Genomic DNA, 22,844 nt, shown 5'->3' on the forward strand with positions numbered 1-22,844 from the left:
AAACAAATGAAGCAAAGCCTCTCTGGATAGAATTGCTTAGTCTTCCCGTTGGTTCTTGAAGAGACTCTGAGGAATCTGCAGAACTCAGAGTAGGAAGGGAAAAGCATTAGATTTTCCTTTTTCAAGGCATTGTGGAGGCAGAAGCAGTGAGTGAACTGAGTGACTAAATGACATAATCAGTACTTTGTTTTAGTAGGGTTAATTGGTTAAAAGGAAGGGCAGTTTCTTTAATAAATATTTCTTCAGCAGCTAGCACAGTGCTAGATATTATTTAATGCATGAAGCAGGGTAATTTTAGTTCTCCCCTATTGTCACTTGATCATATAGTGTCCTACATTATTACTTAAGTTTATGTGTTTTGGGGTGATCTCCCTAATGAGAGATCTTTAGTCTTTGAAAATAGGAAATTCTTTGTATGCTCGCAGCACCTGTGTTGGGATCTGAATAGATAATCATTGAGTTCTTGTTTCCTTTCCTCACTTTTTTCCTTATGTCTGGATAATACAGAGATTGTATAAAATATGGTCTTTGAGTGCAAGATAAAGTGTAAGTAAAGAATGCTTTAGGGATGCCTGGGTGGCTCAGTGGGTTGGGCCTCTGCCTTTGGCTCGGGTCGTGGTCTCGGGGTCCTGGGATCGAGCCCCACATCAGGGCTCTCTGCTCAGTGGGGAGCCTGCTTCCCCCTCTCTCTCTGCCTGCCTCTCTGCCTGCTTGTGATTTCTCTCTCTGTCAAATAAATACATAAATAAAATCTTAAAAAAAAGAACACTGTGTATGTGTATGCATATTATATGTAGTAGAAAAAGATTTTTTATAAGCTGTAAATAATGTTTTCAGCATTTATAAGAGAAGGAAGTTCTTTCTAGTTAGGGAAGTTGGGGAGAATTTTATAGAAAAGGTAGTTTTTGAGTAGACATTTAAAGATTGGGTATAATTTCACTAGTAAGAATGGGATCAGGCATGCCGACAGAATGGTATGATCAAAGGAACTAGAATAGGAAATGTAGGGGACATTTGGGAAATGCAGACTGTCCGCTTTCAAGAGAGGTCTTTATTTAGGAGAGAGAAAAATAGTTAAAGCTAGATTGTGAGGGGTTCTGAATTCTAAAAGTGTTTGATTTTTTTTTTTTTTTTCCTAGTAAAAGGGGGAAAGGCAGAAGGGAGGAGAGGACTATAGGATGGTAGAGGTGCAAGGTGATTAGAGGTGTGCTTCAGAAATATTAGTGTGACAGCATTGTATGTTATGAATTGGGTTAGAGTGTAGGATCAGATGCAGAGATTTTGGAGATAGGAGATTAAGTCAGAGATTATTAGAAATGATCTGGGAGAAATACCATCTGGCTTGTTATATTGTCAGGGCACTTTGAGAATAAGGACAGCTTTAAAGAGATTTTGGTGGTAGCATCTGCTGTTTGTAGAATGCAAAGGAGAGGGGTCAGATGAAGATGCTAAATCTTGGTGTCTTAGTATGATAATCAGTATCATACTAATGGAGGAACAAATTTGGAGGAACAAATATAACAAGGAGGAACAAATTTGGAGATAATTATGTGTTTGGCTTTCTGAAATGCACTTTGAAATAGTGTCAGCATTTTCTGGCATTTATTTGGTTGAAACTATGGAAAGTGATGAGATTGCCCAAGGAATAGAGAGGGAAGGAAAGAGGGCAAAAGCCAGAATCATACAGGTTATGTAGAGGCTAAGAAGAACCAGAGACGGAAACAGGAAGGAATAGTTGGAGTAGTGGGAGACAGATCAGGAGAATGTATTAAATTAGTCAAGAGAAGAAAGTGCCTAAGGAAAAATAAGTTATCGATATTGTTAAGTGGTCATAGATACTGAGGATGATAGAAGTTATAAAAGATGATTGGCGGAGAAAGACAACTATCATATGATCTCCCTGATACGAGGAAGTGGAGATGCAACGTGAGGGGTTTGGGGGGTAGGAAAAGAATAAATGAAACAAGAGGGGATCAGGAAGGAGACAAACCATAAGTGACTCTTAATCTCACAAAACAAACTGAGGGTTGCGGTGGGGTTGGGGCTAGGGAGAGGGTGGTGGGGTTATGGACATTGGGGAGGGTATGTGATATGGTGAGTGCTGTGAAGTATGTAAACCTGGCAATTCACAGACCTGTACCCCTGGGGATAAAAATACATTTATATGTTTATAAAAATAAATTTAATAAAGTAAAAAAAAAAGAGATGGTTGGATTTGGTGGCTGAATAGATGACCTGTTAAATACAAGAAGTCAATTGTGAATGATTGGCAAAGATAGCAGAATCACCCTACATTTACAAGTGGGTCACAGTTGACTTTCTAAGGGCAGTTGGTAGTTTTGAGCCTCCTTCTTAGTTTTTTCTAGGGGCCAGAGTGGGATTTATGCGGAGTGCCTTAGTTGCATATTAACCAGATTCCCTGGTTTACCACAATTACTATTTTTTTTTCTACTTTGTGGTAAAAAAGCTGGAGAGGTAGCTAGAGGGCTGTTGTTTCTCAGTTTCCCTCGTTTTTTTCAGAGTTTTCAAATTGCATATAATAGAATTGATGATTGGTTTTGTTTTTTTCTACACATGTAGGTGAGCCTGGGTTTTTAACAGTGATTATGATAAGTTGATGTTCTGAAGTCCTTTGGCCTTTTGAGGATCAGATTGGTCTTTAGAGTATGTTTGATGCCTTACTCAACAAAAAAAGGTAACCCTATATTGGGTTCCCAATGTTACTTTTCAGATCTGTAAGCCTCTGTAAATCCCAAAGTCTAGGAACTATTTGACTTTCTCTGTCTGGCTTATTTTACTTAGTGTAATACCTTCCAGGTCCATCCATGTTGTTGCAAATGACAAGATCTCATCTTCTTTTTATGGCTAATATTTCATTGTCTGTATATGCTCTATCTTCTGTATCCATTCCTTTATTGATGGACATTTGAGTTGCTTCCATATCTTGGCTGTTGCAAATGATGCTGCAATAAACATAGGGGTGCATATATCTTTTTGGATTAGTGTTTTTGTTTTCTTTGGTAAATACCCAGTAGTGGAATTACTGGATCATGTGGTATTTCTGCTTTACTTTTGTGAAGAACCTTCATATTGTCTTCCATAATTACTATATTAATTTACATTCCCACCAAAAGTGGATGAGGGTTCCTTTTTCAATGTATCTTTGCCAACATTTATTATCTCTCTTTTGATTTTTTAGCCTTTCTTACAGGTGTAAGGTGATATCTCATTGTGGTATTGATTTGCATTTTCCTGATGATTGGTGATACTGAGGAACTTTTCATGTATCTGTTGGTCATTTGTATGTCTTCCTTGGAAAACTGTTTATTCAGTTCCTCTGCTTTTTAATCAGATTATATGTGTTTTTGGTGTTGAGTTGTATCAGTTCTTTATAAATTACTTGTATTACTCCTTATTATACATCATTTGCAGATATCTTCTTTCATTCAGCAGGTTGCCCTTTTGTTCTGTTGATGGTTTTCTTCACTGTCCAAAAAGGTTTTTGTTTTGATATAGTCCCAATGCTGTATTTTGGCTTTTGTTTCACTTGCCTTAGGAGACTTACCATATGATTTCAATTGTATGTGGAATCTAAAAAAACAAATAAATGAATAAACAAAGTGGAATCAGACCTATAAATATAGAGAACAAACTGATTATTGCCAGAGGGGATTCACAACATGGGTGAAGGGGAGTAGGAGATTCAGTCTTTGAGTTATGGAATGAATAAGTCACAGGGATATAAGGTACAGCATAGGGAATGATATGGATTTTTCTTTAGACAGATTGATGTAAACACTGTAAAGGATAGGGTATGGGTTAGTACTTTTATAATATGATTTGTATATACCAATAGAGGTGCTTTTGGTTGTTATTCAGAGTATCATAGTGACTAATTTATGTATGTAAACTTAGAAGGGAATAAGGCATTATTTTGAGTCAGAATTATATAAAAAATACAAAATTATTACAAAATTAAAAATTATAAAAAATTCTATCTCATTGAAAGCCTATCACTTTTTTGAACATACCTCAGTGGCTTTTCTTACAAAATTATTTCAGTCTTTTTTAAAAGATTTTTATTTATTTATTTGATAGACAGAGAGAGATCACAAGTAGGCAGAGAGGCAGGCAGAGAGAGAGGGTGAAGCAGGCTCCCCGCCGAGCAGAGAGCCCGATGTGGGGCTCGATCCCAGGACCCTAAGATCATGACCTGAGCTGAAGGCAGAGGCTTAAACCACTGAGCCACCCAGGCGCCCCCAAAATTATTTCAGTCTTAAGTTTGGGTGCCAGATTATTCTTTACTAGTTAAGCTATACTAGTTAAGCTATACTCTATTCTAGACTATGTGGGAAATAATTCAGGCTTGCGTCCAGCCATGTTGGAGACCATTGGAATGTGAATAAAACTTGTTTTTCTGGGGGTACCTGGATGGCTCAGTTGGTTAAGTGTGTGCCTTTGGCTCAGATTGTGATCCCAGGATCCTGGGATTGAGCATTGGTCAGTGGGGAGTCTCCTCCCTCTGCACCTACCCCTCCTTGTGTTCTCTCTCTCAAATAAATAAATAAAACCTTAAAAGAAACTTGATTTTTTGCTGTAAACTATACCAATGTATAATATTTTTTATTCTTTTGGATAATTTTTCTGTTTGTGGAGCACAGATTCTTTTCAGTATGGATTCTGACCAGTGTAGTAGATTACAGACTTACTCTTTTTACTTAAATTTAAGTAATCTTTTATATGCTTTTAAAGTTAGACTGGATCCTTTAAAAATCAAATCTAATATGATTATGGCAAGCATATATCTTAGGTTTTCTGGGGGGTGATTTAAAGGTTTAGATATTCTGTGTGGTAGTCTGACAGTCTTATAGTTAGCTTTGAAAACATAGTTGCAGAACTAGAATAAGTCTCTAAAATAGCCAGTAGGTAAAAGAACATAAAAAGAGCTGTAAGTAGTAATCTGAAGAATTAAGTCACTCTGAGGAATTTTTTTAATCTACTCAGGATTTGTATTAAAACTATATTTTATGTCATTGTTTCCTATTTCAGTTTTCAACTTGACCAACAATGTGGATTTGGACAACACCAAAAAGAAAATGGAGATGTACCAGAAGGAAAATAAAGATGTCATTCAGAAAAATAAGTTAAAGCTGGTTGGTTGCTAAGTATTTTCTTCTTTTGTATTAGAAATGAATGCTTCCATATGATCCCTGAAAAGCTATCTTCCTCTAAAATAAATTAAATTTACAAAAAATTTAGCTGAAATCCAGATCAGAAATACTGTATATGTATATGTATACAGTATATGTATACATATACTGTATATGTATATGTAGGCACATAGATAGGAGGCACACTGTAGGCATACCAATTTTGATGGCATTATTAAAATATATTCTCTAAAGGAAGAACTGTGTGTATGCAGAGATTTGTCTTAACTTAAACAATTTAGCTGTTATTTCTTTAATACTTGCCTTTCTAGTTTTGGAGGAAAGCAGAAGTACTTATTTTTGAGGTACTTTATCAGGAATTTGTGATTGTTAATCAAAATGATAAAGTCGTATCTGGATCACATAGCTTGTGTTTTCATTTTGTGTTTAAAAGTACTTTCTCCTTATAGTCTTACAAGTGTTATCATTTAGATACTTCATTCCTGCCTTCAAGCTCTCAAGGAATTGACACTACATTCTCCTTCCATTTATATCCAGTGACTTTCTTAGAAAGTTGTCTCATTTCTGAGAGGATCAATGTGCCATAAAATGACTTTCTTTGCCCAGTAGCCTTCTGTGGGTACATTAGAAAATACGTTCAAAGTAGATAATAGGTAACTTGTTGCACTAGCCCCACTTAACTCATTAATAGAAGGATATTCCTTTCACGTGAATACTTTTTTTCATTTAGCATTTTAAGCTTGGAAATACTAAGAATTGCTGTGAAAGAATGATCTAATTTCAGGTAGCTATTTATTTTAAGGCAGAAATTTCTAATTATCTGAAAACTATAGGTTATTGAATAAAACAAATACTGTATTTCAGTGGGAATATTTGAGCTGCTTTTATTCATTTTATTCTATTAATTATAATACCTAGCTATGTTTTAACTAAGTAATTTGGTTAGTAACTCATTAACATTTATTAACTGATCATTCTATGCAGAATGTTATACCTACTAGTGATACTGACCAAGGTATTTGGTATTGGCACAAACATACAGACATAGGACCACATTTTTTAAGACAGTGCTAGTTGACCTATATCAGTAACTGTGGCATTATTGAATAGAGCTTAGCTCTCTTGTGGCCCATGAAGCATGGACTAACTTACATGGCTGGTGTCTAAGATAAGATAGCAACTTGCTTTTCATGTCTCTGTGAATGTTGAAGTCTCACTGTTCTAAAAACATCAAAGTTGTATCAAAGAAGAAAAAAAAATCTTTTGCATGATTAGTCATATAAAGCGATTCTTTTTTTTTTTTTTTTTAAAGATTTTATTTATTTATTTGTCAGAGAGAGAGAGCAAGAGCGAGCACAGGCAGAGTGGCAGGCAGAGTCAGAGGGAGAAGCAGGCTCCCTGCGGAGCAAGGAGCCCAATGTGGGACTCGATCCCAGGACGCTGGGATCACAACCCGAGGAAAAACTATACTGACATTTCTGCTAAGGAGATCTTACTTGTTTCATGGAGGCAGTCATTGTGAGCATGGAGAAACTGAATGTGATCTAATCTTGAAATAGAGTCTTAGTGAAGATTACTTTAATATTTAGTCTGTTCTCCTTATTTATTATTTGAACTACAGTTGACACAAATTGTTACCATAGTTTCCAGTATACAATATAACGATTCAACAAGCATATACTATATGCTATTCTCATAACAAGTGTAGCTATCGTCTGTCACCATACAACACTATTATAATACCATTGACTGTATTCTCTATGCTGTACCTTTTATCTCTTAGTTTATTCATTCCATAACTGGAAGCTTGTATCTTCTACTCCCCTTCACCCATTTTGCCTGTCACCCCACCCCTTGCCCCACTGGCAGCCACCAGTTTGTTCTCTGTGTTTATGGATCTGTTTCTGCTTTTTGTTTGTTTGTTTATTAATTTGTTTTGTTTTTTAGATTTCATATATAGGTGAAATCATGATATTTGTCTTTCTTTGACTTCTGATTTATTTCACTTAGTATAATACCCTCTAGGTCCATCTGTGTTGTTGCAAATCACAAGATCTTATCCTTTCTTTGTGGCTGAGTAATATCCCTCTGTGTGTGTATGTGTGTGTGGGGGTGTGTGTGTAGGTAAACTACATCTTTTTTATCCATTCAACCTTAAGTGGACACTTGGGTTGCCTATTTAGAGTAGCCATATCTGGGCTGCAATAAATGCTGCAAATTCTACTGCTGCAATAAATACAGGGGTGCATATATCTTTTTGAATTATTGTTTCATGTTATTTGGGTAAATATCCAGCAGTGGAATTACTGGACCATACGGTATTTCTATTTTTAATTTTTTGAGAAACTTCCATATCATTTTCCACAGTGGCTATTCCAGTTTACATTTTCACCAGTAGTGCACAAGAGTTCCTTTTTCTCCACATTCTGGAAAACACTTGTTACTTAAAATTATCTTAATTTTTATTTTCAGTTTTCTAGATTCTCATGAGCAGTAGAGATTGCTGTGTAGAATATCTGTCAGTTTAGCAAAATAAAAAAAAAATCAGTTCAATAAATTTGTTGAACATTTGCTAAGCATATTATACAGAAAGATGAATAAGAAGCCAGGTAATTTCAATACAGTGTCATAAGCATGTGGAAAGTGCTGTTGCTTGTTATAATAGGAGTATAAGGAGGAATACCTAATCCATTCTGAGAGTATTGGGAAAGGCATTCCAAGTGAGATGATGCCTAAATGGGAGCCTTAAAGGACAAGTAGAACTTGACAAAGTGGAGAAGATGGGACAAGGGTGGAAATATGGATGCTGCACAAGGACATTCCAGGCAGAAAGAAATCATAAGCAAAGGCAAAAAGGCATGGGTAATCAGAGTTCTGAGAGGTTTTAGTAGCTTTATATTGCTGAAGTTCAGTAGAGAGAGAGTTGAAGTTGGAGAAGTAGAAAGGGCATAGGTCACATAAGGAAATTTATCATGAAAAGTAATTTTGGCTTACATAGTTAGACCAGTTAGTGTGTGTGTGTGTAGAGGGAAAGAGTAAAGTGGCAGGAGGGACAGAGGAAGAGGGAGAGGGAGAATTCTAAGCACACTCCACCATGGGGCTTGATCCGGAAACCCTGAGATCATGACTGAAATCAAGAGTTAGACATTTAACTGACTGAGTTACCCAGGTGTCCCACTTATTTTTATGTTTTAATAGGTGAAGCTTTTCTTTAAATGAAAGCTTGCTTGGAATACTTTTGTTAAAGTGATAGTGGGAAGAGAGAAGCCGAATTTCTATCTGTTCAATCTCTTCTGTATTGTACCTTAGTCATCTTATCAGGGAGTTACAAGATTCCTTGGAGTAATGTTTTAAAATGTGTCTGTGGATGATTGTCACTGAAGGGTTTTAAACCAAGTGGTTATAAGGTATTGTCTGTGTTAGTATAAATGTAGTGGTTTGGTGGAGGCTGAATTTGAGAGAATCAAGCTGGAGTTTGGGAAACCAGTGGGAAGTTATTGCAGTCATGTTGGTGAATTTAGAGGTGACTTAGACAAGAAATGGAGAGGTGAGGATGAATTGGAGAGACAGTTTGAGTTTAAAATAGCAAGTCCTGGGGGCGCCTGGGTGGCTCAGTGGGATAAGCCGCTGCCTTCGGCTCGGGTCATGATCTCGGGGTCCCGGGATCGAGTCCCGCGTCGGGCTCTCTGCTCAGCAGGGAGCCTGCTTCCTCCTCTCTCTCTGCCTGCCTCTCTGCCTACTTGTGATCTCTCTCTGTCAAATAAATAAATAACATCTTTAAAAAAATAAAAAAAAAATAAAATAGCAAGTCCTACTGATGGAGTAGGAGTGGGAGGTGAAAGCAAGGGAGGTTGGTTGGGTAAGGTAGTATCAGGAAGAACACACAAAGATCTTTAGTTTTCAACATGCTTCTGTTCTCTCAGTCCAGTACATTCTTCATTGTCCCCACAGTGTTTGATTTTTACTGATGGCTCTTCTTCCAGTTATTCATTCAGCTAGCTAGATAGCTAATCAATATTTATTGAGGCCTACTATGTCCAAGATGCTCACATATTCTATTTCAGTGAGAAAATTGAGGCTACCAGTGTCTCATTGTTAGAAATGGTAGACTGTTGGTCTGATCTCATTTGGCCTGTTGGCAGTGTTTGGTGTAGTCTTCTCCTTTGATACAGAAACCCTGTACCTTAACTTCCATGGGACCACTTGATTTCCTCATCCTGCTGCTGTCACCTTCCCCTTTCATCTTCTTAAAGAGGCTTAACTTTCCTTCCTGACTCTAAAACATAGTTCCTTTCAGGGCTTCTCTTTATGAATTACCCCTTTAAACTAATTACTCTCAAATGTTTCTGTAGCACATTGTTTTTCTCTTGAAAAACATATATTTCTCTTGAAAAACATTATACTATGCAATATACTATACTATGCAATATAGACATATATGTATAAATAGTTAATAGATATTTATTTCTTGATGTATTATAGGCACTTTTAATTCAGCATTCCAGAGCTGAATTTTTAAGTCTTTACCTCTTGTTTTTACTATTATGTTCTTCATCCAAGTATTCAAGCCATATATGGTCTATCTTCTTATACTGTTGATGGTCTCTCCTCATCATTTTTCAATTCTGGTTCCCCTTGCATTTCTATTATTATTACCTTATTTAGGGCTCTCATCATTTCTTGTCTAGGTTATTGAAATGTTTTTCTAACTGGTTTTCCTGTCTTCAGTCATGACCCGATTGATTTGTATACTTTACTGCATCTAGTTGTCTTTCTAAAGTTATCCCTCAAATTTCCTTAATGTCGTCCTGATTATCTTAGTATGGCTCTAGTTGCCTTAGTATGGCATTAGGACCCTCCATGATCTGCCCTCTGCTTGTCTTTTCAGTTTTACCTAGAACTTTTCCCCACCCCCATACTTCATAACTTGGCCATACCATGCATTCTGGCTTTATTCATGTCTTTGCACCTTTGTTTTCTCTTCCTGAATAGCTGTCCACTCTCCAATAGGGGCAAATACCTACTGTTTGAAGTCTTAGCTCAACCTCTTAGGTTTCCTAGGGCTGCTGTAACAAATTACTAAAAACTGGATGACTTATAACAATAGGAATTTATTATTGTTCTAGTCTACAAGTCTAAAATTAAGGTGTCATCAAGGTCATTCTTTCTGTAAATGCTCTAGGGAAGACTCCTTCCTTGCCTCTTCTAGTGCCTGGTGGTTGTCAGCAATCTTCAGTGCCTCTCTGATTTGTACCATTGTCTTCACATGAACTTCTCCTTTGTGTCTCTCTCCACGTTTCTAGTATGATCCCCTTTTAACTTGATTACAACTGCAAAGATCCTATTTCCAAATAAGGGCACATTTATATGTACGAGGGGTTAAGACTTCAACATGTATTTTGGGGGGATACATTTAACCCACAATACTGTGTATGAAATCTTATCTTTCTCTGTGTGTCCTTTATCACTGCAAGGAGAGTTTACCCTCTATCAATTCTGTTTTCACCATTCTGTTTTACTATAAGACTTACCTTTTTCTGCTCATATGTCTCCAGTCAAGTAGTTTACTTTTCCAACTTTCATATCTCAGCCCCTAACCTTTTACATTTATTCCTACTAATTATTCTGTATCAAGTTTGAATTCTCTTTTCTACTGAGTTAGAGTAGCAATCTTGCCAATATAATGGCAAGTTTGCTATGGAATGGAAAAGTTTGTAAAATTATAGGGAGAGATGCTAATAGGATGTAGCAACTGATTTAAGGGGAATGGGAATGGGGGGCAGAGAGGGAGTAAACAGAGATGAATTTATGGTTTTAAATGGAGTTGACTAAGATGTAGGTGTGTACTTAGTGGACATAAGGAATATAGGAGTATGATCAGCTTTGGGAGACCAGATGCTAAACTGAATTTTGGATCTAGTAGTGAGTTTTAATTGTAGGTAAAACATCTTTTTGTTTGAGAACTTTGTTTATCTAATATATGAATTGAAAAAAAATCTAATAGAGGGTTTTATATATTATTTATATAAAAATATATTTTTCTTTGAGGTCTTTGTTATTCATATATTCATGATGCTCAAACCTATTATGTTGTCTTCCTCCATTTTGTATTTTCTTGAGGTGCCATAATTTCTGTGTTCTGTCAAATTAAAAAAAGAGCTTTAAAATAAAGCCATTTAGATTTTACTGTATTTTTCATTCATAAGAATTAAAGAGCAAAGACTAGGTATATTATTGCTTTGAAATATGACTTAGAGTTGGAATAAATTTCAGAGCGTGGAATTATTTAATATTCTGAGGAATTCCATAAAAGGAGAATAAGTAGAACTGTGGTTCATTCATATTAGCTTTGAATTTTGACTTTTTCAGTGCACAAATTTATATGCTTATCTTAAAAAATAACTTCAGTTTCTTACAACTTCCCTTAAATGCTATTTGAAATTCTAACCTCATGAAGACTTATATTTCAGCTTAGGAAAAAGAAATTCAGTACAGTGATAAGTTTTCATTATCTGGAATGTTTTGGAAATTGTTTCTTATTAAATAAGCCAATCTTTTTGATGGAGTGTTTCCATTAGTAGCTCTGTATATAGATTGTCTCTTTGTTGTATTCTTGGGTTTTTGGTTTTGTTTTTCTTGTTAAATCTTCTAAAATGAATGACTTGTGGGTGCCTGGGTGGATCAGTGGGTTAAGCCTCTGCCTTCAGCTCAGGTCATGATCCCAGGGTCCTGAGATTGAGCCCCACATCGGGCTCCCTGCTTAGCAGGAAGCCTGTTTCTCCCTCTCCCTCTCTTTTACTTGTGTTCCCTTTCTCTCTGTGTCTCTCTCTGTCAAACAAATAAGTAAAAATCTTTAAAAAAAATAATGGTAAGTGTCATTCTCTTTGACAGTACAATGTCCACATTAAATAAAATGAACTCTAGTTCCCTCAGAGTAGAGATACTGCTCTGTTAAACTGTAAGTGACTAGATGTTTTATGCTTCTAAAAAGGATAGTGTCAGAGTGTAGTTAGGATTGATTTTGGTTACTAAATTTATTCCATGTTGTATATAAATATTTCTGTTTTAGACTCGGGAACAGGAGGAATTGGAAGAAGCTTTAGAGGTAGAAAGACAGGAAAATGAACAAAGAAGACTGTTTATACAAAAAGAAGAACAACGGCAGCAGATTCTAAAAAGGAAGAATAAGCAGGCTTTTTTAGATGAACTGGTATGTATTAAGGCTAAGTGCATTCAGAGTTTATCTTTCCTATTTATTATGCTGGATAATGACATTTAAGTGGCACTTCTACTGGTATATTCAAGGCTGATATATTCAGCTTCTGTTCCTTCATTAAAAAAAACATTTTGTCAATATCTGTTTTTTTTTTTTTTTTTTTTTTTTTTTTTTTTTTTTATTTTTTTTTTTTTTTTATTTTTTTTTAAAGATTTTATTTATTTATTTGACAGACAGAGATCACAAGTAGGCAGAGAGGCGGGCAGAGAGAGAGAGGAGGAAGCAGGCTCTCTGCTGAGCAGAGAGCCCGATGCGGGACTCGATCCCAGGACCCTGAGATCATGACCTGAGCCGAAGGCAGCGGCTTAACCCACTGAGCCACCCAGGCGCCCCCGTCAATATCTGTTTTATTTTCAGATGAAAGAGCAATATAACTGATGTAAGACAGTATGCTATTAATAGGTTATTTATGTGTTTTTAAGGTTACTAACTGAAACTCATTGTTTTCAGAGCAATTTTCTCCTGATTAATACTGGCTTTCTTATAACTAGCTCATTTTCAAGTGTTTTGGCTTCATGGTGAAATTTGTAGTGATTCTAGTTACTCTGTGAGAACTGTGTTTCATATTTTTGCATGAGCAAATGAAAATGCCATTTTCAAAGAAATGGCAGTGTTTTGTTAGTTGTGTTTCCCAATAGTTAGCTCCCGAAGTATTCACCATTGTTAGATAACAGCAGTAATAATAACTAAGGTTTATGAAGTGTGTCACAGATTCGACAATATATTACTTGATGCTTATAAGCTGGGGTGATACTGTTAAAATCACAGTAGAGGGGGACGCCTGGGTGGCTCAGTTGGTTGAGCGGCCGCCTTCGGTTCAGGTCATGATCTCAGCATCCTGGGATGGAGTCCCGCATCCGGCTCCTTGCTCAGCAGGGAGTCTGCTTCTGCCTGCCACTCTGTCTGCCTGTGCTCACTGACTCTGACAAATAAATAAATAAAATCTTCAAAAAAAAAAAAATCAGAGTAGAAATGGTCCTCTCCAGAAAAGTCTATTTGCATTCTTCCCTTTCCTTGTCTGTCCATATAATTAATTTCTATGTTGTGTTAACATACAACTTTAATTCTTTGGTCTAGTTGATATGGTGTTTCTCTATGATGTACATGGGTAAATGTTTTATGTGTATATTTTTCCATTCTTCTTTTGGCCAGAAGTTAGCTAACCAAGTATAAAAAGAGAAAGCAAGAATTAAATTAGAAGTAGGTGAGAAAGTAATGGAAAAGTAAGAGGGCATTAATGAGGCTTAGGTAGAAAATGCTTATCATAAACCCTATCTACTTTGTATAAATGCAGTATAAATTGTTTTCTAAGAAGATAGTAGCATATAAAATAGAATGCGGTATTTTCCTTAGCAATTTCCATTAATTTTTCTTGAAACTATTAAGTGTCAGTTGTGGCTTTTAACAGTTGAAATGGCACATGTTTCACATTTTTTGTTGACGTTATCTTGTGAGAAATTAAAAACTTTAAAGAATGAATTAGTAAATATTTATGTTAAAATTATTTTATTGATATGTTTTTTCCCCATCATTTTATACAAAGAGGAACACACTTTCCTTGGTAACCCTTCTCCTTTGTTCAATTAATTGAATTAATTGTAAATATAGAACTTAGATATAAAATGAAAATACAGTTTAGCATTAAAAAATATTGCATCTAATACAGTCTTTAGATTTAATTTTGAGGTTAGCTAGCTTTGCATAGCAATTGCTCTTGCATATTTTTTTTAGTCCTCAAAGTACTAAGTTTTGCTGCCTCATTGAGCTGCTATTGGCACGAAGTTCCCCTTTAATTCAGTGGAGCATGAAGCAAGATGTGAAACTGCCAATGTTGTATGTACATTGTGTATAATCTGGAGTTAATATTGGTTTTTGTGAGACCTCCCTCCCCCCCAACTACTTCCTGTTTTCTTCACCTGCAAGTCATTACTGCACATACTTTCTTCACTATTTAGATCATGTAACATGGTGGTTAAATAATCCTTAGCAATTTACTGTATTCATTAGAACAATTAATTATAACAGATTGCTCTAGAATATCAGCATGTTTTGAATTTCTGGTTTCCTAATTTTAAAAATTCTGTTATTTTAATTTTTTATAATTAAATTTCTTTGTTAAAATATGACTATACATTTTAGTCCTTATTGACTAATTAAAAGTATTTATTAAGTTTCTTCTTATCTTCCTAAATCCCTAATAAGTGAAAAAGCACATTCTATTTCTTTTTCTATGTTTGTTCATCTTTTAGATTCTATAAAAAAAGATAATATTGGCATTTGTAAATATGTCTAGAACACTTAAATCCTAAAATTATTCTCTGGATCTAATTTAAGCAAAAGTATTACTTAATAGAACTTTTTCTCCTGTTTTGGGATTTGGTTTTTGTGCCTATGGTCACTTTTTAACCTTTGAAAAGCATTACATTATACTGTATGTGACAGGATTTTAATGTTATGGTCTTAATGTTTATGGCTTAGCATTTACCATAATGTTGCCTAAAAGTCCATTTATTTAATCCTAACTGTAAATTCAGTTTTTTTTTACAGTTTGGAAAAAGATTTTTAAACAGGTCCTGACTTATTAAATCTTTTTATATTCCTATTTGAAAATTCTCTTCAGTTAGGTCTTAAATTTTGTTAAGGGCTAATATTGTTGTCAAATGTAGTAGCTGATTTTTATTAGAAATATTGTTTGCCAGATGGCTTGCTTAAAGTCAGTTAAAATAATCTTTAAAAACTGGTCATTATAAAGCTTTTAATGAGTATTACAGGCAGTCTTATTAAAATTTCTTTAAATATTAAACAGTAAACCTTCAGGCAATTAATGTAAGTTAGAGAACCTTTCAAGATAGACTGGAAAGCTAAGAAAAATTAAATAACTTGCAGAGCTGAATCTGCATGTTATGTATTCCTGAGAGCATGTATGTTCCCATAATTTATTTTACTCTACAGATTTTGTTGTTGTTAGCGCTCCTGCTTAATTCTTATTTAGCATTCTCAAAGATTTTCAGACTTTGGCGTTTTGAATGCTAAAATGGAATAAAGCAGATTGAAGTAAATTGTATGCCTTAATGTCAAAATTTGTTTTAGATTCCTAGAACGTTTATTTTTTATTAAATTTCATTTGTATTACTAAGACATTTTAATATTCAGGCCCTTTTCTATGTGAAAGCAAAAGCAGGATTAAAACAGGCCGAAGTATTGATTAGCAACCTTTTTGAAGTGAACGCATCATCTTGCTTTTACACAAGGACATTCACTTACTAGAGGAAATACCAGGTATGGAAGAGCATTTGAATCCACTTATACACTAAATTGAGAAGGAATGCCAAAGAAATTTATTTTTCTTCTGTTAGGTTTTACATATGAAAAGATAGTAATGGCTTTAATTAAATTAATTAATTAATTAAACAGAGATCACTAGTAGGCAGAGAGGCAGGCAAAGAGAGAGGAAGGGAAGCAGGCTCCCCCCTTAGCAGAGAGCCCGATGCAGGGCTGGATCCCAGGACCCTGGGATCATGACCTGAGCCGAAAGCAGAGGCTTTAACCCACTGAGCCACCCAGGTGCCCTAGTAATGGCTTTTAAAAAGTACTTTGGGCCATAGCCATTTAAAATCTCTTAATTTTACATTTTATTTAAGATTCTTGGGGGGAGGAGCAGAGGGAAAGGGACAAGCAGACTTCTCACTGAGCACAGAGCCCAGTGTGGGGCTCACTGTCATGACCCTTAGATCCTGACCTGGTCTGAAATCAGGTATTGGACACCTGACCAACTGAGCTACCCCGGTGCCCCTTTTTAATACCCCCCCCCCATTTATTTATTTATTTATTTATTTGACTCACACACACACACACACACACAGACAGAAATCACAAATAGGCAGAGAGGCAGGTAGAGAGAGAGGGGGAAGCAGGCTCCTTGCTGAGCAGAGTGCCCAATGCAGGGCTCGATTCCCTGAGATTCATGATCTGAGCCGAAGGCAGAGGCTTAACCCACTGAGCCACCCAAGTGCCCTAAAATTCTTAATGGAAATCTAGAATAGCTGCAGAAATTCACAGTATTATACTATTACTAATGAAGAACTAATGCTTTATTGTAGAATATGAAAGATATTCAAGTATATTTTCATAGTATCTTTCATTCATTCTCCTTTATTATTGCTAAAGGCCCTAAGGCTCTATTTTATAAATACAATTTGTGTTCTTCTGTTGAAAAAAGTTTAATCTTTGTAAATTTCTCTTGCAAAGCACTTCTTTTACCAAATCTTTAGGTACAAATGCATTCTAGGACAACTCTGTTGAAATAAATTGCTCGTTACTCAAATTACTTCTGTACTGTAGCCTTAAAACAGTTTCTTTAACTATGTTAATTAAGTACATTTGTGCCTTAAAAATATTCTTAAGTTGTAAGATTTGGAAAGAAACTTAGATTCTGCTATATTTTTTACTTTCATACTATGAAATGTTTAACAGTATAGTTTTCTTTAAGGATTAAAGTCTAGGTATTTATTATTTTAAAAATCTGTAGGCCATTTGAAGAATATGTGTTTTTTGTAGGTAGCCTTGGTATAGGAGATAGAAATGTGTTTGTAACCTTCATTTTTGTTTACACATATAAAGTATTGTGTTTGTATATATTATCTCCTTCCTTCTTGGCTTTCTTCTGCATGTGTTTCTGAGTTTTTATTTAACTGAAATCTCAAAAAGGAAGGGGTCTGCATACATTTAGTTTAGACCTTAGTGCTACAGCACTTTAAGCATGTAGGGGAACTTCATGTTAAACAGGATAAGTAAGCCTGTGTATAAAAATTTTTTAGTAATTTGCTTGTTATTAATATGTATGTGTGCAGATTTGTGTAAATAGTAGCTCTGATTTCGTATCAGTATAAGATATTAGAAATATTTACTATCATTTTGTTAATTAAGAAAATCTAGAGTTAATTTCTAAAAATAAGTCCATAAAGGAGAAAATAAATATGTTTTTGCTTGTAGTTAACAATTATTCCGTTGTGCAAAACAGAACAAGGATCATTTCCAAACAGCCTCAGGTGAAATATAATAGGAAACAATTGCAGACTGGTCTGAATTCACTGGTAGAAGAATGTGTCTTAGATAAACATCTGATCTAAGTTATAGTACTTTGTATTACTCTTTTTGTGATTAGCTCTTAATTTTTATTAGTTTAATAAATATGGTTGGCTTTGCTAGATGAAATAAGGCCCTGTTATATTGTCTTTAATGTGGATTTTATAAAAATACTTTTTTGCAGGTTATTTTGATTTATGAATCTCAAACAGCCTTTTCTTATTATGGAATGTTAAAATTTTTTGTGAAGTGTTCTCCATAAAGTGAATATTTAGGTTGACATCAAATGCTTATGAAAAGGCATAATTTAAAATAAAAGACTTGTTGCTCATTAGTTTTTCCTTTTTAACTTTCATATTGCACTTTTACTTTTCTTACAGGAGAGTTCTGATCTCCCTGTTGCTCTGCTTTTGGCTCAGCATAAAGATAGATCTACCCAGTTGGAAATGCAACTTGAGAAACCAAAACCTATAAAACCAGTGACATTTTCCACAGGCATCAAAATGGTAAGCTCTATTTTAATTACTTGTTTGAAGAATGTATTTTAAGGATTGCACTTTATAACTTTATATTGATTTCTACAGTTAAATTGGAAGGTTCAGATGTTTAAGAACATTATCTCATCTAGGCTAGACATGTAGAAATGTGAAAACATGCAGTGTAAAGGGAAAAAGGAAAGAAATTGTTTTCAAAGTACACAACACAATTTGTTGTACATGATATTGGGTTTATGAGTTTTTTTCTTATTCTACATAAACTTTTAAGCTGGTAGTGTAGAAAAACATTTTTTTTTAAAGATTTTATTTATTTATTTGACACAGAGATAGAGAGAGTGAACAAGCACAAGCAGGGAAAGCAGCAGGTAGAGGGAGAAGCAGGGTCTCTGCTGAGCAAGAGGGAGAAGCAGGGTCCCTGCTGAGCAAGGAGCCTGATGTGGGGCTCAATTCCAGAACCCTGGGATCATGACCTGAGCTGAAGGCAGCTGTTTAACCAACTACGCCACCCAGGCACCCTGTAGAAAAACATTCTTTTTTTTTTTTTTTTTTTAAAGATTTTATTAATTTATTTGACAGAGAGAAAGATCACAAGTAGGTGGAGAGTCAGGCAGAGAGAGAGGAGGAAGCAGGCTCCCGCTGAGAAAATGCAGACTTCTGGTTCCTGGTATGGCATGTAAGAAGCTTGGATATTGCCATCCCATTCTAACAATGAGTAAAAAGCTGAACATACTGGGCGCCTGGGTGGCTCAGTGGGTTGAGCCGCTGCCTTCGGCTCAGGTCTTGATCTCAGGGTCCTGGGATCGAGTCCCGCATCAGGCTCTCTGCTCAGCAGGGAGCCTGCTTCCTCCTCTCTCTCTCTCTCTGCCTGCCTCTCTGCCTACTTGTGATCTCTCTCTGTCAAATAAATAAATAAAATCTTAAAAAAAAAAAAATCTGAACATACTAAAAAATCCAACAACTTTTCTTAGATCCATGATTGAAGAGAGGTCACAAGGCAAACCACTGCCCTTAAAATTGGAGAGATCGGTAGAGAATACAGTGAATTACAACTTAACTGGAGTAGCAACCTCATGGGGAACTAGTGCTGGTATAGGTAAATCTATTGTAATTGTAACTGACAAATTGCTGGAGGCTCAGTGTGGACAGCCCTAAGAGTTCAGACCTCTGCTGGGGAACCACTTATTGAGGGCCCCTGTACTTGTGTGAGTTTTTACCTCTTTCATCTCTATCACATTCTCTCAGTGAATATTAGAGAAAAATCCCCTCTTGCTTTTAGCAGAGAAAAGGAAAAAGGAACAATTTTGAAATATACCAGAGCATTTTGTTCTTATTAAGGCCTACCCGCAGGAGAAACTATTTTGTCAGAGCCTAAACTACTGGAGTTTATGATAACCTGCCTGATGTAGGGGAAAGGAAATACTCTATTCCAGTTGCTCAAGCCTTCTGTATGGGAGAAGGGAAACAACACAACTTCAGCCTACTTTAACCATCCTGCCCTGACTAAGGGGAGGTGGGATGGGTTGAGAAGCACTTGTGAAGTTCACAATGTTAGAAGCACAGGCTCTCCAAAGGACTGAGACTTGATCATAGAAAAATAAAATGCTCTGTCACCCCCACACCTCACCACCACATTGCTAAAGGCTTGTTTATAGTGGTGCCTCTTGCCTAGCCCATTATGCTTTGGCTGTCAAGAAAAAAAATTACAAAACATAACAAAAGGCAGAAGACACAGTTGGAAGAGACAGAGCAAGCATCAAAATCAGTCTTAGATATGACAGGGGTGTTGGAATAATCAGACTGGGAATATAAAACAATTGTTATTAATATGCCAAAGGTGCTAATGGATAAAGTAGACAACATATAAGAAAAGTGGGCAATGGTAAGGAGAAGGATGGAAATTCTGAGGAAGAGCCAGAAAGAAATGCTAGAGAAAAGAACTCTAACAGAAATGAGGATTAGCTTTGATGGGCTCATTAGTACACTAGACACCCTGATGAAAGAATCTTTGAGCAAGAGGATATATCAACACACTTCTTGAAAACTGAAAATCAAAGAGAAAAAGACAAAACCAGAAAAAGACAAAACCAGGAAAAAACAAAACCAGAACAGAATATCCAAGGACTGTGGGACGACTATAAAAGGTGTAACACATGCATAATGGGAATACCAGAAAGAGAAGAATGAGAGAAAGGCACAGAATATTTGAAACAATAATGACCGAGAATTTATCAGATACTAAACCAAAGATACAGAAAGCTCAGAGGACACTAAGTAGGATAAATGCCAAAAGAACTACACCTAGGTGTATCATTTTCAAAAATCAGAAAACTGAAGATGAAGAAAAAAGCCACTTGTCTATAGAAGAGCAAAAAATACCTTGGGGAAAAAAATACCTTGTCTATAGAAGAGCAAAGATAATAATTTTATCTAGCTTCTCCTCAGAAACCACACAAACAAGAAGAGAGTAGAATGAAATATTTAAGGTAATGAGAGAAAAAATCACCAACTTAGAATAATGTACCATACAAAATTATCTTTTAAAAGTGAAGGAGAGGGACACTTGTGTGGCTTGGTTGGTTAAGCGGCTGCCTTCTGCTCAGGTCATGATCCCAGGTTTTGGGATCGAGTCCCACATCAAGCTCCTTGCTCAGCGGGGGAACCTTCTTCTCCTCTGTCTGCTTCTCCTCATGCTTGTGCATTCTCTCTCTTTGACAAATAAATACAAATCTTAAAAAAAAGAAAAAAAGTGAAGGAGAAATTGGTGTGCCTGGGTGGCTTAGTTGGTAAAGCATCCAAGTGTTGGTCTTGGCTTGGGTCATTGTCTTAGGGTCATAGGCATGAGCCCCACCTTGGGCTCCTATACTCACGGGGGAGTCACCTCTGCTCAAGGATTCTCTCTCCCTCTGCCTCCCCTCTGCTCATGCATGCATGATCTCTCTTTCTAAAATTAAAAAGTGAAGGAGAAATAAAGATTATCAGACAAACAAGGAGTCTTTTGCCAATAGGGCCTTCCTTGCAAGAAATGTGAAAAAAAGTTCTTTTAGAGCTAAGGAAAATGATACAGGCAGAAACTTAGATCTAAATAAAGGAAGAACATCAGAGCAGAAAAGAGTGAAGGTAAAATAAAAACTGGTTTGTTCTTCATCTAACAGCAGTTTGTTTAATAACAATACTGTATTTGAATATGTTTGCTTATGTGTATGTGTATACACAAACACACACTTGCTTATATATAAGTAGTGAATGACGATGATGCAAGATACAGGAGGAAGCAGTTAGAACTATCTTATTATAAGGTAGTCACACACCCATTTTTTTTCTTCCTAACTGCCCATTCAGGTACCCTGTTTTTTTTTTTTAAGCTTTTGTTTATTTTTGCGAGAGAGAGAAAGGGAGAGAGAGAAAGCATTCGTGGGCCCACGAGCAGAGAGGAGGGGCAGAGGGAGAAGCAGACTTGATCCCAGGACCCTAGGATCATGACCTGAGCCGAAAGCATATGCTTAACCGACTTAGCTACCCACTCACTAAGCTACTGTTTTTTGATTTTTAAAATTGCCTATCTTGTTTGTCATATGTGTGCCGCCTATTAGATTATAACATCTTGAGGGCAGAAGCTGCATATTTAAACTTTGTTTTATATGATTATGAGTATGTGAGTACCTGAATAATACAAAATATCCCTGATCAATTTTAAATTTAGAAATTTAGGAAGTATTAATACATTTTTATATAATATGAAGAAAAAAATTACTCATTAAGGAATTATGAAAGCTTTTGAATTAAGAGACAGTACAGAGAAAAGAAAATAGACATGGAAAGACTCAGGAACAAGGGCATTACACTTCAGCTTTACCACTTACTAGGTGTCTGTGCATGGGTAAGATATTTCTTTGTTCTTTCTGAGTTTGTTTCCTCATTGGTGAAGTTGAGGTAATTTTTACTTTCTATGATTATTTGGAGGATTAAAAATGTATATACAAAATATTAACCAAATGTATCTTTAATGTTATCCTTTTTTTTTTTTTTTTTTTTAAAAAGAGAGGGAGAATTGGGGGAAGATTGAGAGGGAGGTAGAGGGTCAGAGGGAGAGAAAGAATCTTAAGCGGGCTCCATGCCCAGTGCAGAGACTGATGCCGAGCTTGATCTCATGACTCTTGAGATCATGACCTGAGCCAAAACCAAGAGTCAGCTGCTTAACCAACTGTAACACCCAGGTGCCTCATCAGTAATGTTTATTGTTATTATTATAGTTAAATATCTAAGTGAATTACATAATTTTTTTTTTTTACTTTGTATAATTAGGCAATAACAGATTTCTAAGATTCCTGAATTTGAGGGAATTTTATGATAAATTTGTTATTTTGATTCTTCTATAAATCCGTGGTAGTTCTGTGACCATAATGTTTTAAAGTTTTTTAAAATTTATTTTTATTTTTATTTTTATTTTAATTTTTTTTAAGATTTTATTTATTTATTTGACAGACAGAGATCACAAGTAGGCAGAGAGGCAGGCAGAGAGAGAGAGAGAGGGAAGCAGGCTTCCTGCGGAGCAGAGAGCCCGATGCGGGGCTCGATCCCAGGACCCTGAGATCATGACCCGAGCCGAAGGCAGCAGCCCAAACCACTGAGCCACCCAGGCGCCCCTTAAAATTTATTTTTAATTAGTATATATTAAAGGTCATTCTTTGTGATATTCAGGGACTTCACAAATATACAGTTGTATATCTACCACCATAGTCATAATATAGAGTAGTTCCATCCCTCCTCAAAATTCCTTTGTTCAAAATTCCTTTGTTTCATTTCAAGTACAGTCAG

The 22,844-nt window shown here is 35.8% G+C and overlaps 1 protein-coding gene across 2 annotated transcripts in view; it reads left to right on the plus strand.

The window, feature by feature from the left end:
- MNAT1 (MNAT1 component of CDK activating kinase) overlaps positions 1 to 22,844 on the plus strand; it is a 204,417-nt gene that overhangs the window by 66,218 nt on the left and 115,355 nt on the right. For both annotated transcript variants that reach the window (XM_059182254.1, XM_059182253.1), the window contains 3 exons: positions 5,050 to 5,153; positions 12,241 to 12,381; positions 17,913 to 18,038. In XM_059182254.1, the coding sequence (XP_059038237.1) occupies positions 5,050 to 5,153; positions 12,241 to 12,381; positions 17,913 to 18,038 (371 nt within the window). The remainder of the gene's footprint in view (positions 1 to 5,049; positions 5,154 to 12,240; positions 12,382 to 17,912; positions 18,039 to 22,844) is intronic.

Source organism: Mustela lutreola, chromosome 7 (assembly GCF_030435805.1).
Source record: "Mustela lutreola isolate mMusLut2 chromosome 7, mMusLut2.pri, whole genome shotgun sequence".
Lineage (NCBI taxonomy): Eukaryota > Metazoa > Chordata > Mammalia > Carnivora > Mustelidae > Mustela > Mustela lutreola.